This window comes from Polyodon spathula, chromosome 2 (genome assembly GCF_017654505.1).
Source record: "Polyodon spathula isolate WHYD16114869_AA chromosome 2, ASM1765450v1, whole genome shotgun sequence".
Taxonomy (NCBI): Eukaryota; Metazoa; Chordata; class Actinopteri; order Acipenseriformes; family Polyodontidae; genus Polyodon; species Polyodon spathula.
The window spans coordinates 92,031,227-92,047,650 of record NC_054535.1 but is presented as its reverse complement, the minus strand read 5'-3'; the positions used below and the strand labels follow the sequence as shown (position 1 = coordinate 92,047,650).

At 37.4% G+C, this 16,424-nt stretch overlaps 1 protein-coding gene across 5 annotated transcripts in view; it reads right to left on the bottom strand.

Annotated features, from left to right (window-relative positions):
• dym (dymeclin) overlaps nucleotides 1–16,424 on the bottom strand; it is a 186,001-nt gene that overhangs the window by 58,699 nt on the left and 110,878 nt on the right. For all 5 annotated transcript variants that reach the window (XM_041234531.1, XM_041234554.1, XM_041234539.1 and 2 more), the window contains one exon: nucleotides 7,566–7,671. In XM_041234531.1, coding sequence (XP_041090465.1) covers nucleotides 7,566–7,671 — 106 coding nt within the window. The remainder of the gene's footprint in view (nucleotides 1–7,565; nucleotides 7,672–16,424) is intronic.

Below are 16,424 nucleotides of genomic sequence, written 5' to 3'. Positions count from 1 at the left end.
ATCTAAAATAACTGATAATGTTTTAACCCCACCCCCTTTTGGTTGTTAATACTTTTATTAAAGCAAAGAAGAAAGCTAATACAAAAGCAACAACGCAATCTAATTCTGGATTGGAGCCTTCAGTGACAGTGCCTGTCACCTTGAATTTCCAGTCTTAAACCTTATGCAGTGAAGCAAACCTTTAATGTGTAATGTCTGACCCATCTGAGCAGCATATACTAGTCAAAGCAAGAACAACTACAGCCTGCTACAAACTGCCACTCTAAAAAGTCTATGTACTGTTCTGATGTAGTACTAAAAGATGAACAGAACAGACTTTTGTGATGGGATTTTGATCCTTATCCACTAAATAGAGGCTCCTTAAGAATCACCATAGTAACCACCAGCATTCATTAGGTCATAGTGCTGAAACCAGTGGGTACTACCTGTGTAACACAATGCACTGACATGGAATGGAGACAAGGTGGGGATGAGAAAGATTGGGGGGGGGGCAATATGTCCATGTGTAATCTAGGGCAGGCTTAACACCTGTTATGAGGACTTACAAATCCTGCTGGGTTAGAAAAAACAAATCTCCACAGGGACCAGAGACACTGATTCAGGTCTACTGGGGAGGAGACAGGCACCGCAAGAAGACCTAGCTCAGGAGAGAAAAACAGAGAAAGGAGACAGACAGGCAGAGGCAGACAGGGAAGTCAAGAGAACAACAAATATATACAGACACAGAAGAGACAAGAAAACAGCTTTACTTTAGGGGTGTTGATAATACACACACAAGAGGTCAAACAGACCACGTCAGATTCCGTACAGCTATATCTGAACCTCAAAAAATGTATTACAAATCCATACAGCAAACACCTCATTTGTTTGGCCAGTTTTTTTTCTCCCTTTCTGTAGGGGTGAACTATGAACTTTGCAATTTCTTCAGTCACACTGGCCCAATACATTTCTAGGGCAAAAAACAAACAAACAAAAAAACAAACATGTTATTTGTTTTAAAATAAAAATCAGAAGCAATCATCGGACATGAACAAAAAATATAGTGTTTAAGAACATAACTCAAGGCCTATTCAGTCCTGGATTATTTTAATTGCTGCCTGGCATTATCAAAAGGAAGCCCTTTGTATGAAAACTAAGACATCCTGCTGAGAGCGCTCAGGCTTCCCGGCTCCATGTGCCTCCCTTCTGCAGAGGCAGACTGCAAACCCGGCAAACCAAAATGAATCATCTCGCAATTAACTATATTTAATGTTATTTCATGCACACTGCATTTGTTAATGAATACAAATTACAGTGTGTTAAGATGCAGTGTCAACCTGCTGAGACCAAAATTAGGTTTATTCAAACAAATACATCTAATTTGAAGAATTTAATGGAATTCCATTACAAGCCTAGACTTTAATAAAAATAACAAAAAAAAACTGTTCACTACCGTGAGCAGGTGTGGATAAATATGTCTGTCCATCTTGCTGTATATCATTGGTTTTAAAGCAACAGACATCAATAAAGCTAGTACTGTATCTCTAGTCTTAGGTCTTTAAAAAAAAAAAAGGGGGGGGCGGTATTCTCATTTTTTTACAATCATTTTGGCAAAAATAAGACAATTAGTACAGTAGCCTTAGCAGGAAAGCTATTATTCAGATAAATAAAGCATGGTTGCCTCTAAAGAAACAAGTAGAACGGGTATAGGCAAAATACATGGAATAATGTCTGTAACTGAAACTTTTGGTCCTTTCAATTATTAGGTGTTATGCACCGACTTTTCCTGTTATATGAAAACAAAAATGTAATGGACTGTTCTTCAACATCTGGGTTGTTAGAATCAGATTGAGTAAATATACTGCCTAAACAGTCAAACCCTGGATGGTAAGTAGTGGAAAGCACAAATGTTTAATGCTATTTTATCTTTACCTATGCTAGCACTATAAAGGGCAAGGTAGAGAACTTTTGGTCAACACTATTCATCAGGTGAAAAGGAATAGTGCCCTACAACACTTCTGAGCAATACTTCCCCTCTTGAAAAAACCCAAGAACCGGGAAAGAATGGATTCCTGATTTGCCAGAAAGCATGAGAGTGACCCAGCTGTGACGTGGGAAAAAGTTTTGTGTGGTCAGATGAGACCAAGATAGAGCTTTTTGGCCAAAACTCAAAGCGCTATGTGTGGCGCAAACCTAACACTGCCCATGCCTCAAGACACACCATCCCTACAGTGAAGTATGGTGGTGGCAGCATCATGCTGTGGGGATGCTTCTCATCAGCAGGGACTGGGCATCTTGTTACAATTGAAGGAAGAATGGATGGAGCAAAATACAGGAAAACACTGCAAGAGAATCTGCTTCAGTCCGCTAAAAAACTGAAGCTTGGGAGGAAATTCACCTTTCAGCAGGACAATGATCCCAAGCACAAGGCCAAAGCAACATTGGAGTGGCTTAAGATCAAAAAGGTGAATGTCCTACAGTGGCCCAGTCAAAGTCCTGATCTCAATCCCATTGAGAATCTGTGGCACTATTTGAAAATTGCGGTCCACAAGCGTCGTCCAACCAACCTGAACAACCTGGAGCAAATCTACCAAGAAAAATGGGCCAAAATCACTCCAACACTGTGTGCAAAGCTGGTACACACTTACCCCAAAAGACTTAACGCTGTTATTGCAGCGAAAGGTGGCTCTACCAAATGTTGATGTCTGGGGGTTGAATATTTATGCAAGCAAGATATTTCAGTTTTTTATTTTTCTTAAAAACATTTCCCAACATAAAATCAATGTCACCTTACAATAACTGATTTTGAGTTTAAGTGTTTTAAAATAAAATATCGAACAGAACAAAATTTCAATGTACCATTTGTAATTCGGTAATATGAGAGAATTGGTCAGGGGTCTGAATACTTTTGCAAGGCACTGTATATATATATATATATATATATATATATATATATATATATATATATATATATATATATATATATATATATATAAAAGAGTGGAGTTATTCTTGGCTCACTCTGATAAGGCCAAGTCTCAGGCAGCAATTGTGCGTGCTGTGTTTATTCGTTAAATAACTTACATAAAATGCGCAATGCTAATATTTTTTAAAAGCATGTTTACACAGATAACCATGAATAACCTAAAATGAAAAAGTGTAGACAGCGTCTCGCTTTGTTTCAATTTGACAAATTTGTCAACACTACTCTGTTTTAAAGATCACTCATCTCCAGTACAACTATTCAGAAAAAGTGGATTTATAACTAAATATACTACAGTGTTTCCCTTGTCTGGTAAAATAACAATAAAAAAATAGATAGAAAATGAAATTCTAAATACTCAAATGTATTATTTTTCTCAATAACAGTTGGCGAAATTCAGTGCTTACTAACATATTAACACCCCACCTCTGCTCACAAATGATTGGACAGCTGTCAGATCTTTCACTTTCCCTTTGGCTACCCACTCGTCTTCAATTTTCAAGCAGAATACCGTGAATGGCCTCTGCTTGCTTATGATTGGACAGTTGCGTAAAACTTGGCAGATATGTGACTCTCCAATTGGTTAAACTTACTGTAGGTATCTGCACCTGAAATAGACACAGTTTAGGTCCCACTGTGACAAAAATGGCTGTAGTGGGGACGTAGACCAGAAGAAACACACAGTACTGCGAGATGAAATGATGAATGAATGTGCTGCTGCACGGTTTATTATTATAAAATAAAACGGTACAAAAAACAGAACACAGCACTTGACGACAAAATAAATAGACAATTCTTTTTAATATCCCTGCCCCAAAAGCTGAATTACAGGACCTGGACGAGAAATCGGGCATCCCACATAAAACAAATATTTCCTTTTCTTCCAAGCTTTGTTTTACAAACTATTATTTCCAGATACTTTGTGCCAGGGGGATCATGAAGTAGGATGCCTAAAGTGACAGCTGTTTTCTATTAAATTTGTAAATCAAACTGGGGCGGGTTCTGATCACTGTACTTCAGTAAACACCCTCAAAACCTGCTCCCCAATGGTTAAAACACACACACGCACTAAACTGAAACATACAAACACATACTTATTTACCAGGTGCACACCAACTTACAAATACAGACTCACATTTTATACAGTACATTAAACGCTAACAACACACAGTTAATACGTCAATTGCATCTCATACAAAAATGGCTATGTATATTTTCAACATACTGGGACAAAGCATTCCCAATGTAGTCTTTAAAAACTTTGCTAACAAAGGGCCCTGTTCACAAAATCTTAAGGACTGTTTTTTTTAAACACATTTTACGCAGTTCATGAAAGCTTTTTAGACATACAGACTTCATGTTCCCAACCACAATTTATACATGCTGCAAGTTTTCCATGACCTAGATTATGATGGAGGAACGGTCATCCCACCTTCCACCATAACTGAATGAGTGTGATGTACGAATGTACAGATGGACTGCCTACACTATATCCAGGTTACTTGTAAGAAGCAGAAAACATTTGATAATTTGGAGTGATACCTTTTCTTTTTGTAGAGGCTTTAATAGAACAGAGACCTGGGAAAGCATTAGTTTATCACAGCAGGTAGTAAAACTTTATCTCAGGAAGGAAGGGTCAGTGCAAATTAAATCTGCATGGCGGAAGGGTCACAATGCACTAATGTTCATGCTGGGCGACCAGAACTTTTAATCTTGGCTACAGGCTTAGTCCCCCCCAAAAAAGTTTAAGGACCATGCGTCAAACTGTTTTCTTTTTGAGATTCCAAATCCCTTCCTTGATGACCCCAATCTAAATGCTGTCCATTTAACAGGCCTAAATCACTATCCTGCATCCGTGTACATTCAGCAAAAAGCATGCACTTATCCAATTAAAGAAAGGCTTTGAAATTGGTGTGCATGTATGATCTTTCAGCTTAACATGCTGGCCAAATATTTATTTTGCATGCTTTAACATATTTATATAATTAGAAAAAAGTAGCAATATTATTTCTATTACTTTAGCTTGATAAATCAGGGGTTCTAAACCTTTTTTGCCCCACTAACATTAGGAATTAATATTAAAATGAAAAAAAAAGAATACACACAAGTGAAATGTGAAGTCGCATTCGAATTTTAGGATTGAAGTCTACTTAATGTATTAAAACATATTTAGCTGGATTTACTAAAATGTTTGCTCATATGAAATAAAAGCACTAAAACATATATATATATATATATATATATATATGTTTTACTATAGCATTTTAAAGACATGCCACAATAAAAACAAAACAGAGCTGTTTAACTATGTTCTATTATTTATCAATACAGAGGTTTTGCACATTCATAGATAGCTGTAATGAGTTGTGTAGACACTTTGTCAGAAGGTGGGGACAGCCCAGTAACAGTCAAAGTATTATCATGTCATTACGATCATGCCATATCAACAAAACAATACATATTCAGAGAAGACAGCCACAACTAAACTTTATTTTTATTTATTTTTTTAAGTTGGATCATCATTAATTCAAATGTCAGTTCCAAGCACATACTTTAACCAGACATTCCCTCAAACTATCATTGTTGAGTGTGCCTGTTCTTGCACACAGTTATTGCAGTGTATTATCATAGTCCTGTGCTCAAGCTAAGGAAGAACAGAATGAGACCGTCATCTGTTAAAAAAATTAATTCACAGGACTTGGACTAAGGAAAAAAAAAAAAAAAAAAAAAAAAAAAAAAAAAAAAAATATATATATATATATATATATATATATATATATATATTAGGATTGGTTTCCTCTGAGCTCACCAAGTGAGATGGGTGCTGGATGAACTCAAAGAGTAACCTATGTTTCACAAAGCTAAATAAATTAATGTCATCATTAGTGCACCATCATTGGTCACATATTTTGGTCTTTAAAAGAAACACACACCATAGCAAAAAATTGTGTTTGCAGCTACTTTAGACCTTTCATTTACTTGCCACGGGTAACCACTTCACTACTTGCAGTTAAATTCAACTGCATCATGAATATATTCTAACATTCAAAAAAGATCCTGAAAAGATGAAGGGCATAAGTTTAACCTCTTGTTCTGTGTCACTGAAAAAAATACTAAAATCCCCAGTTTTCTTTTATACCCTCCAACATCCTAATTCCTTCTTATTAAGAAGCAGGTGCTGCTTCTAGTGGACATGGCAAGCCAGTCATTGAGGCCCTTCACACCAGATGGATTACATATCCTATTTGATTATAGCGATCAAGCAGTTGGCCTCAAGATGACCACAGTCACAAGAAGAAGTCATTGAAAAGTTAGGAATGTCTGATTTCGACACTTTTAAAATCCAAATGGCTACTAAAAAACCTCAATGAAGGCCTCCAATGCACCCATGTTGAATCAGAGTTCCCACGATATAAGTAATCTTTGGCAATGGACACAGAAGCAGTGGGGGGATACTGAAGTATGGAACAGGAATTATGCTGGGTGGTGAAAAGTATGCTGGGTGAAAAGTAGACATAGCACTTTAGCACGACATAGCAGCATATGTGTGAACTTGTAACCAAGTCAGGTAAAACCCTTCCTGCTGCCATGTCCATATGCACAATCAATGGGATTTCTCATTCCAATTTTGCCCTTCTTGTATGCTGCCAGTTGCATACTCATATAAAATGTAAATCAATGGGCTCGAACCCCCATATCTCCTGACATTACCTTCTGTTAAATCTCAATGGAACACAGAGGCCTATGCCTTTTATTGTCATGTAGCGCTTCTTCTAAGCTCTACATTGTTCTTTGTCAGTTCTACAGGTGATGTCACCAAGCACAGCAGAGACATGGCAACCCATCACAATGATGACAGAAGGCTGTTTCTAAAATATAGTGCCAAGGACATTGATGATCTCAGTGGGGTTGTGAGCAGCACTGGGACCTATTTGGGAGTCTGAAGCCCCTAGTGAAACAGCTCTCTGAAATCTGTCCTTTCTGTGCAGTAAATTTATGTTCAATAATCAGCATATTGTGTAACACACAATGTGCCTCACTTCAAGCTAAACCAGCAGTCTGTTAAAGAAGGACACCAATGTGAATCTCTACCTAACTTGACAGAAAGCTTTCGTCATCCTCTGGCTGCTGCGCACTGTGTGCTGAATGTGCCAATTTAAAGAACGTCTGCAATATTTGATGCTACTCTACCAGCACAGGCCTTTGTTTATCATGCATCTCATCTCTGGAATTCATTACCTTCAAGCACTAAAATTGCCTCCTCACAATACCTTTTTAAAATCACTCATAAATATCCATTTGAAATCTGACCAGGGTTGTAAATCCTGGTAACACTAAATACACTAAAGAACAGGATCACGGAAATTGAAATTCTTTATGGACTTTCTGTTTTTGTGATTCTTTTTGCTTTGTGTTAACTGTTTTTGAAATTTGTTTCTTGTTTTTGTTATTTATTTTATGTTATTTCTTGCTGTTTTTTTTTTTTTCTTGCCAGGACATTCAATTAGCAAGTAAACCAGGAATGCAAATACTCAGAGAGATACACACAAGTCAACCAAACAACTGCATTAGAAAAACAAAAGCCCAAAGATGAGTTACTCACATAGTCGGGAAGCAAAGCGTTGTCGTCAGAACCAAAGGGGCCCCTCAGTGACCGAGTGGCTTGCTCCAGGACTTTGTTGTGTTTTTTAGACAACAAAGCAAATAGGCTGAAAAAATAGGGTTAAGCAAAAAAAGACATTTAGTGTACAGAATGGCTTACTACACTGAAGGCAAAGACACCTGCAGTAGACTATAACCTCCTCCCTTCTTTATAACTGCAAAAAGATTTGATGTCAAAAAAAGCAAAAAGGTCATTTAATTATTATGTTGCTGTAGTCACCATACATTGACATTACACATGCATCAGGGGGTGCATACGGCATTAAAATGTATTTATTTTAACCAAAGAATCCTGAATTGCCCGGACACCAAAGGGACTATAATGTGTGGCTACTTATTCATGGCGCTTCTATCATTGAACTATATTGAAAAACAAATCCATTATTGGGTTACTCTTAGAATTTTTTGGACATTTTAATGCATGGCACATTGTTGCAGATATTGGAGCTTATAAAGGTACTGCATAGGCCATGTCATTGCCAAACCACCAACATTACAAGTACACTTTTAGATCTGCAGGTGGTTATTTAAGAAGGTCACAATTCTACTACGCGAACTTCCCCTATCAGTAAAAGACTTAATTAAATTTCAATGCAGTTTACTGGATAATAATAATAAAAACATACATTCTCTAAACTTGTTTTGTGCACCCTCGCTTCTCACATGAAGACATACAACACCATGTCCCTAGAACTGCCTGCAGTAAGCACTGCAAGTGAAGCTTTTAACAGCAGGAGATGAAGCAATCCTTTACAGTAGACTGTTCCATCTTACACGCAGCGTTTAAAAGAAAATACCTAAGAAAAAGTCAACAGGAAAGAGAAGCACTGTTGTAAGGCTTTTCCAGAGATGGGTGGCTAAGCTTTTTGTTTCTAAAGTAAGCAACAACAACTTATGGAATCATAATCTTGATATGTGAACATCTACTACAAAGCATATTAACATAAAAATACTATCAGATTCTCTACTGCTGTTTCTCTTTGTGTGCGTACCTAAATTCAACGGTACTGTTGAGCGTTGACTCAAAAAAAATGTCACTATTGTCACAACACTTCCGGGTATTTAGGAACGCTTCATTGTATTCCTAAACTAAACAGTAAAATTTAAAATGAGCGATTCTGCATATCGACCTGCAGCTTCAGAATCTAAAAAGAATATTACAAAATCTTAAATATAAGTTTTTAATAAATATGCTGCATTACTTCGTTTTATTTATTTTTTTATATTATATACACTACCGGTGAAAAGTTTTAGAACACCTCCATTTTTCCAGTTTTTATTGAAATTTACGCAGTTTAATGTCTCAATGTACTCTGAAATTAAAGCATAGAACAAATAAACAATTGGAGATAAAAAAGAAATCATGGAATCGTTTTGTTTAACAAAATTTAACAATTTATCAAAGTAGCCACCTTTTGCAGATATAACAGCCGAACACACTCGTGGCATTCTTTCTACAATGGAAATCAAATATTGTTCGGAAAGTTCTTCCCAACACTGTTGCAGAAATTCCCACAAATGTGTTGCACTTGTAGGTTGCTTTGCTTTCACCCTTCTGTCCAGTTCATCCCAAATCAGCTCGATGGGGTTTAAGTCTGGAGACTGTGCTGGCCATTCCATGATTTGAAGCCTACCGCCTTGTTCTTTTCTTCTAAGGTAATTCTGACATAGCCTGGAGGTATGTTTTGGGTCATTATCTTGCTGTAGGATGAACTCCTGACCAACTAGGCATATACCAAAGGGTATTGCACAGTGCTGCAAAATGCTGTGGTAGCCGTTTTGGTTCAGGATGCCACTCACTCTGTGCAAGTCGCCAACTCTGGATCCAGCAAAAGAGCCCCAGACCATCACGCTTCCACCTCCATATTTGACAGTTGGTGTCACACACCGAGGAACCATCCTTTCACCTACTCGACGGCGTACAAAAACCCTGCGTGATGAACCAAAGATTTCAAATTTTGATTCATCAGTCCATAAGACCTTCTTCAAGTCTTCAGAAGTCAACTGGCCCAGGCAAGCCTCTTTTTCTTATTTTGCCATCTTAGCAATGGCTTTCTTACTGCCACTCGACCTGTCAGGTAACCTAAACTTTTTTTTTTTAATCTCTGGCAGTTTACCACTTACCTTTGTACCATTTCAGGTTATTCACTGGACTTGAACTGCGTAAATTTCAATAAAAACTGGAAAAATGGGGGTGTTCTAAAACATTTGACCGGTAGTGTGTGTGTGTGTATATATATATATATATATATATATATATATATATATATATATATATATATATATATATATATATATATATACACACACACACACACACACACACACACACACACACACACATACAGTGGCTTGCAAAAGTATTCACACCCTTGACCAATTCTCTCATATTACTGAATTACAAATGGTACATTGAAATTTCGTTCTGTTCGATATTTTATTTTAAAACACTGAAACTCAAAATCAATTATTGTAAGGTGACATTGGTTTTATGTTGGGAAATATTTTTAAGAAAAATAAAAAACTGAAATATCTTGCTTGCATAAGTATTCAACCCCCACACATTAATATTTGGTAGAGCCATCTTTTGCTGCAATAACAGCTTTAAGTCTTTTGGGGTAAGTATGTACCAGCTTTGCACACAGTGTCGGAGTGATTTTGGCCCATTCTTCTTGGCAGATTTGCTCCAGGTTGTTCAGGTTGGTTGGACGACGCTTGTGGACCGCAATTTTCAAATAGTGCCACAGATTCTCAATGGGATTGAGATCAGGACTTTGACTGGGCCATTGTAGGACATTCAACTTTTTGTTCTTGAGCCATTCCAATGTTGCTTTGGCCTTGTGCTTGGGATCATTGTCCTGCTGAAAGGTGAATTTCCTCCCAAGCTTCAGTTTTTTAGCAGACTGAAGCAGATTCTCTTGCAGTATTTTCCTGTATTTTGCTCCATCCATTCTTCCTTCAATTGTAACAAGATGCCCAGTCCCTGCTGATGAGAAGCATCCCCACAGCATGATGCTGCCACCACCATACTTCACTGTAGGGATGGTGTGTCTTGAGGCATGGGCAGTGTTAGGTTTGCGCCACACATAGCGCTTTGAGTTTTGGCCAAAAAGCTCTATCTTGGTCTCATCTGACCACAACATACCTTTTCCCACATCGCAGCTGGGTCACGCTCATACTTTCTGGCAAACTCCAGACATGGTTTCAGATGGTACTTTTTGAGTAACGGCTTCTTTCTTGCCACCCTCCCATACAGGCCAGTGTTATGCAGAGCTCTTGATATGGTTGACTGGTGCACCATTACTCCACTCCCAGCCACTGAACTCTGTAGCTCCTTCAAAGTGATTGTTGGCCACTCTGTGGCTTCTCTCACAAGTCTCCTTCTTGTTTGAGCGCTGTGTTTTGAGGGACGGCCTTTTCTTGGCAGTGCCTGGGTGGTGTGATGCAGCTTCCACTTCCTGATTATTGATCCAACTGTGCTCACTGGGATATCCAAACACTTGGATATTATTTTGTACCCTTTCCCTAATCTATGCATTTGTATTACTTTATCTCTAACTTCTGTAGAATGCTCTTTGGTCTTCATTTTCTTTCAGATTCACAGCCATACCAATGATCATTCAATGGTGGGGTTTTTATCCAGAAAATGTGACAGCAACTTTAATGGTTCACAGGTGGAAGCCAATGGTAAGGTAATTGTGTCCTTGTTAGGACAATTTCTTTCATCGGTGCAAACTGGGAGCTTCCACAGCACAGGGGTTGAATACTTATGCAAGCAAGATATTTCAGTTTTTTATTTTTCTTAAAAATATTTCCCAACATGAAACCAATGTCACCTTACAATAATTGATTTTGAGTTTCAGTGTTTTAAAATAAAATATCGAACAGAACGAAATTTCAATGTACCATTTGTAATTCAGTAATATGAGAGAATTGGTCAAGGGTGTGAATACTTTTGCAAGCCACTGTGTGTGTGTATATATATGGGTTGCAATTACGTTGTCATATTTGCTGCATCTTATTTGTTATACAATAATACATAAATAAAATAAATTGTGTGTATATTAACAATTACCGTTTTGAAACTGGACAATGGTATTAGCATCTACATTTAAATCACATTCATAATTTTTATATAGCAGCTTAATTGTGGTTGTGGGTGTCGCCATCTTTCTGTTGAACAGCTCACCAGCTCTGAGTCGGTGAGTTCGCCGAGCCAACGCTGTGTATCACTAGCTCTCAATGGTGAGTTTAGGAACGATTTTAAGAGTTGTTGCGTCTCAGCATTGAATTTAGGAACGCAGCCTTTAGTACATCATTTACCAAGCTGACTAATGTGCTTTTCATCCACTGGACAGGATTCTAAATGCTGGATTTCTGAGGATGTAAGCAGACACAAACAAAACCCACTTATTAGGATATTAAATAAATACTCCCAAAATACAAATGGTTCTCTCTCTCTCTCTCTCTCTCTCTCTCTCTCATGCCGAGAAAACGTTTGTGAAGCCCTTAGGATTTTCACATATTTCAAAACTGAAATGTTATTAAATCTTAATCTAAGTCCTAAAAATAGATAAAGATAACCTGATTAAACAAATGACACAAAAACATGATACTTTTTCAACATTTATTTATCCACAAATGATTCAACGTTCAATATCCATGTGTGAAAAAGTATGTGAACCTTTAGATTCAGTAACTGGTGGCACCACCTTGAGCAGCAATGACTTCAACTAAGCGTTTCCTGTAACTGTTGGTCAGTCTCTCACATTGGTTTTGAGGAATTTTGGCCAACTCCTCCTTACAGAATTGTTTCAACTTGGGCTTCCTTGCATGGACAGCTCGCTTCAGGTCTTGCCACAACATTTTGATGGGGTTTGTTTGATCTGCTTGTATGTTTAGGATCATTGTCTTGTTGCATGACCCATTTTCGGTTCAGCTTCAGCTCATGGCCTGATATTCTCCTCTAGAATCTTCTGATACAATGCAGAATTCATGGTTGTGTCAAAGATGGCAAGACGTCCAGCTCCTGAGGCAGCAAAGCAGCCCCAAACCATCACACTCCCACCACCATGCTTGATGGTTGGGATGAGGTTCCTCTGTTCGAACACAGTGTTTGGTTTTCGCCAAACAATGTTTCTCATTGAGGCCAAAAAGTTCTACCTTTGACTCGTCTGTCCAGAGAACATTGTTCCAGAAGTCTTGTGGATCATCTATGTGCTCTTTGGCGAACTTCAGATGGGCAGCAATCTTCTTTTTAGAGAGCAGTGGTTTCCTCCTGGCTATCCTTCCATGAACACCATTCTTGTTCAGTCTTTTTCTGATAGTTGAGTCATGAATACTCACATCACAAAAGGTGAGAGTGGCCTGCAGATCCTTGGATGTTACTCCAGAGTTCTTTGTGACTTCCTTGTCTGGTTTGTTCTTGAAGAGATTTTGGTAGGACGACCGCTCCTGGGTAGAGTGGCTGTGGTCTTGGAACTTTCTCCATTTGTAGACTTCTGACAGTGGACTGGTGGAGTCCCAAATCCTTAGAAATAGTTTTGTAACCCTTTCTAAACTGATGAGCATCAAAAACTGTTTTTCTGAGGTCCTCAGAGATTTATTTTTGATCATGGAATGACGTGTTTCCACACACTTGTATGATGAAGACCAAACTCACAAAGTTTCTGATCTTTATACAGAGTGGGGCCTCCCAAACTCACCCCTGAAGATCTACCTAATTATCCCATTAATTGAGCTGATAAAACCAGGGGTTCAATTACTTTTTCACATACCTTGAATCTTAATTACTCATTTTTTGTCTAATTCACAGATAAATTTGTATCAAAATACATGGAAATGGTTAATATAAACCCTACTGGAAATTTAATAAAATAGGTTTTGATTCAAGAAGGCTATCATGGTAAAACTATGGTATAAAACTATTTCCATAATTATCACTGGGGTTTCCACACCTAGATTTGGCAATATTTGACCATTCTTCTTTGTTCAAGCTCTGTGAAGTATCTTGGGGAGCGTTGATGGACAGCAATTTTCAAGTCAATACACAAATTTTCTTAACTTGGTGTGTGATTTTGAAGGCGACTGGTTTCACCTGAGCTAATTTAGGATTGCTATTACAAGGGGGGTGGACACTTATCCAACCAAGCTATTTCAGTTTTTACTTTTAATTAGTTTTCCACAAATCTCTAGAATAATTTTTTTCTTTTGCTTGAAAGTTGTGGGGTAGGATGTGTAGATAAATGAAAAAAATACAAGTTATGCTGTTAACCTGTGTATCTATACCTTTTCTTCAGCACTTTGCCGTCGAATATTCTCACCAGTCATGACATAAAACGGGACTTGGGAACCCCGTGGTGTCCCATATGTTCAGGGACAGCAGTAGATTTTATCTTTATAGCGGGTGGAAAAAGATCTTCCTCAGACACATTGGCTGGAAGTATCATTGCTTGGTTTAGAACAATGTTTGCAGTAGAAAAATGCAAAAGCAAAACGACAGTCATGATGGTGATTGAGAGCAAGCAGAAGTGGCTGGAATGTTTAAGTGTGAGGCTGGGTGAGAAAGAACAGTAGTACTTGAGAGCTGTGCTGTACAGGATGCTGAAGAAAAAGATGGCTTACTTTGTTCACAGAAACACAAATAGCATTAACCGTTGTATACTGTAATTACAATATTTGTGGTGTAGCATAACAGGAATGGTCTCAATATCATAATGTACCTAAACCGCAAAGTCAATATACCATCTCACCCCTACAAGAGCCGAAATATTTAGTTAAAATTAGGTCTCCTCTTTCTGAGAACCTGGTAAAGTAAATTTCTACCTGGGAATGATAATCAATCTGTAGCCAGGGTATGACAGACAACACATGATCACACCTATTTGTAACTCATTGACAAGGCTTGAACCAATACGTACAAGACAACAGTACACTCACAAAGTTAGGTGTATGTTTGTGAAGTGAAATCTTTACACAGAATTTCCATGTATTTTTCTCACACACACACACACACCGATTGTAAGATTCTCGTATAGGCTCTGGATACACAATGGGGTCAGATGGTATTGACAGATCGAGGCTGTAGGCAGAATTGATAGCTGATGCTTCAAGTTGCAGTTTGTTCTTAAGCTTCTGACATTTCATTCTGCTTGATCAAGGAAGCAATAAAAATCACAGATCAATACTGGCTTCAACTGTAATCTAATAATACCACCGTCAATCACCTTTGTGTTGACAACTGACCACCATATAGGTCTACCAGGGAGTCATTCACAAAGCACACAGACATTTGCCAATTCTTTGATGACATGTTTAAATAATAACAGAAAGCTACCCACACTCCCATGCTTTAAAAGAGTGACTATTCTCAACACGCACAAAGAAAAGTAGGCTCCATTCATTTGGTTTCAGGGATATCCGAACTACTATTTGATAACTCATGCACACACTTAAACATGATATTCCACTTGTATAAAGGGAAAGGAATACAAATCAAGAAATGAACACTAGGGATTTGGAAAGAAAAATGTTCGTCTTCTAGACTTTATTCAAAATGCAGGCCTCCAGAGGTGTCAGTCATGAAAAGCGAGTAAACAAGCTAGTTAACTTTTTGTTTAAGAGAGACAATGTAATTCTCTTTAAAAATTATAGGATAATTAAAATAATTGGCCAAAAGTGAAATCCTACCATACATTTTAAAGGAATAATAATAATAATAATAATAATAATAATAATAATAATAATAATAATAATAATACTACATCTTCATAAAAACTACAAATACAAAATAAGTATAAATAAAGCTGGTATTTTTAAACCTAAACTAACAAAAATTGGGCCGATTCCCAAACCTTTCCTAATCCTACACTTGTGCAGAAGCCAATATCTGAACAAAGTATGGAAAACTTGCATATACACCAAAGGCACCACTTTTCTGTTTAGTCTGGGAATGCTGCAAGGGGAAGCGACTGGAAGGAAAGCATTGGTGGCAAGAGAGTAAACTGGCCTAAATAACATTATTTAAAGAACCTGATAATTACATTTTGTGGAAAATCCGAAAATGATTTAAAAAAAAAAAAAAAAAACAAAAAAAAACACAAAACAGAACTTCAACTGAAGCATTCTGTAGCCTTTATTGGTTTTACCCTGAGAAGAGAAAACCATAATTTCTCTGACTCCATGCCACCAGGAGCTTTAATTCTTTAATTCAGCTTTATTCAAAGGATTACTGAATGCAAGTTGCGGTATGGAAATATTCTATTCTGTCACAAAACAAAAAATATATGGAATGTATAGACAAATTAGCATATGGAATTAATTTGCAAATTGCCTTGCCCTGTTCCAAAACAATTGTATAATGGTATATATTAAGCTGATGCATTGAAAAATGAAGGGATCTTGAGGCTATGGATATTTCCACATTCAGACTGCTGACATTCTCATATTTTACAGAATATTTTTTCTTCTCACTGTTTTATACTTTTTTTAACAAGATATACAGATAATAGTACAACATACCTCTGGACCATTCCATGAAAATGTTTATTTTTATTGGAAAGCACAAGACAGAAGCTGTGTAAGCCCATCCACACAAAAATTTTGGGCTCATCATTAGTGTGACGTTGCTGATTTATCATGGAATAGTCCAACTGTATTAGCAAATGTGTCAGAAACATTTGTTAGCATTTTATGATTGAATGTCATTATAGAAAAGATAAACAGACTACATTACTCATCTCTTGGAATTATTTATTTTAGCCTACAATGACAGGTCCTGGTGGATCCTAGTTCTGCAACG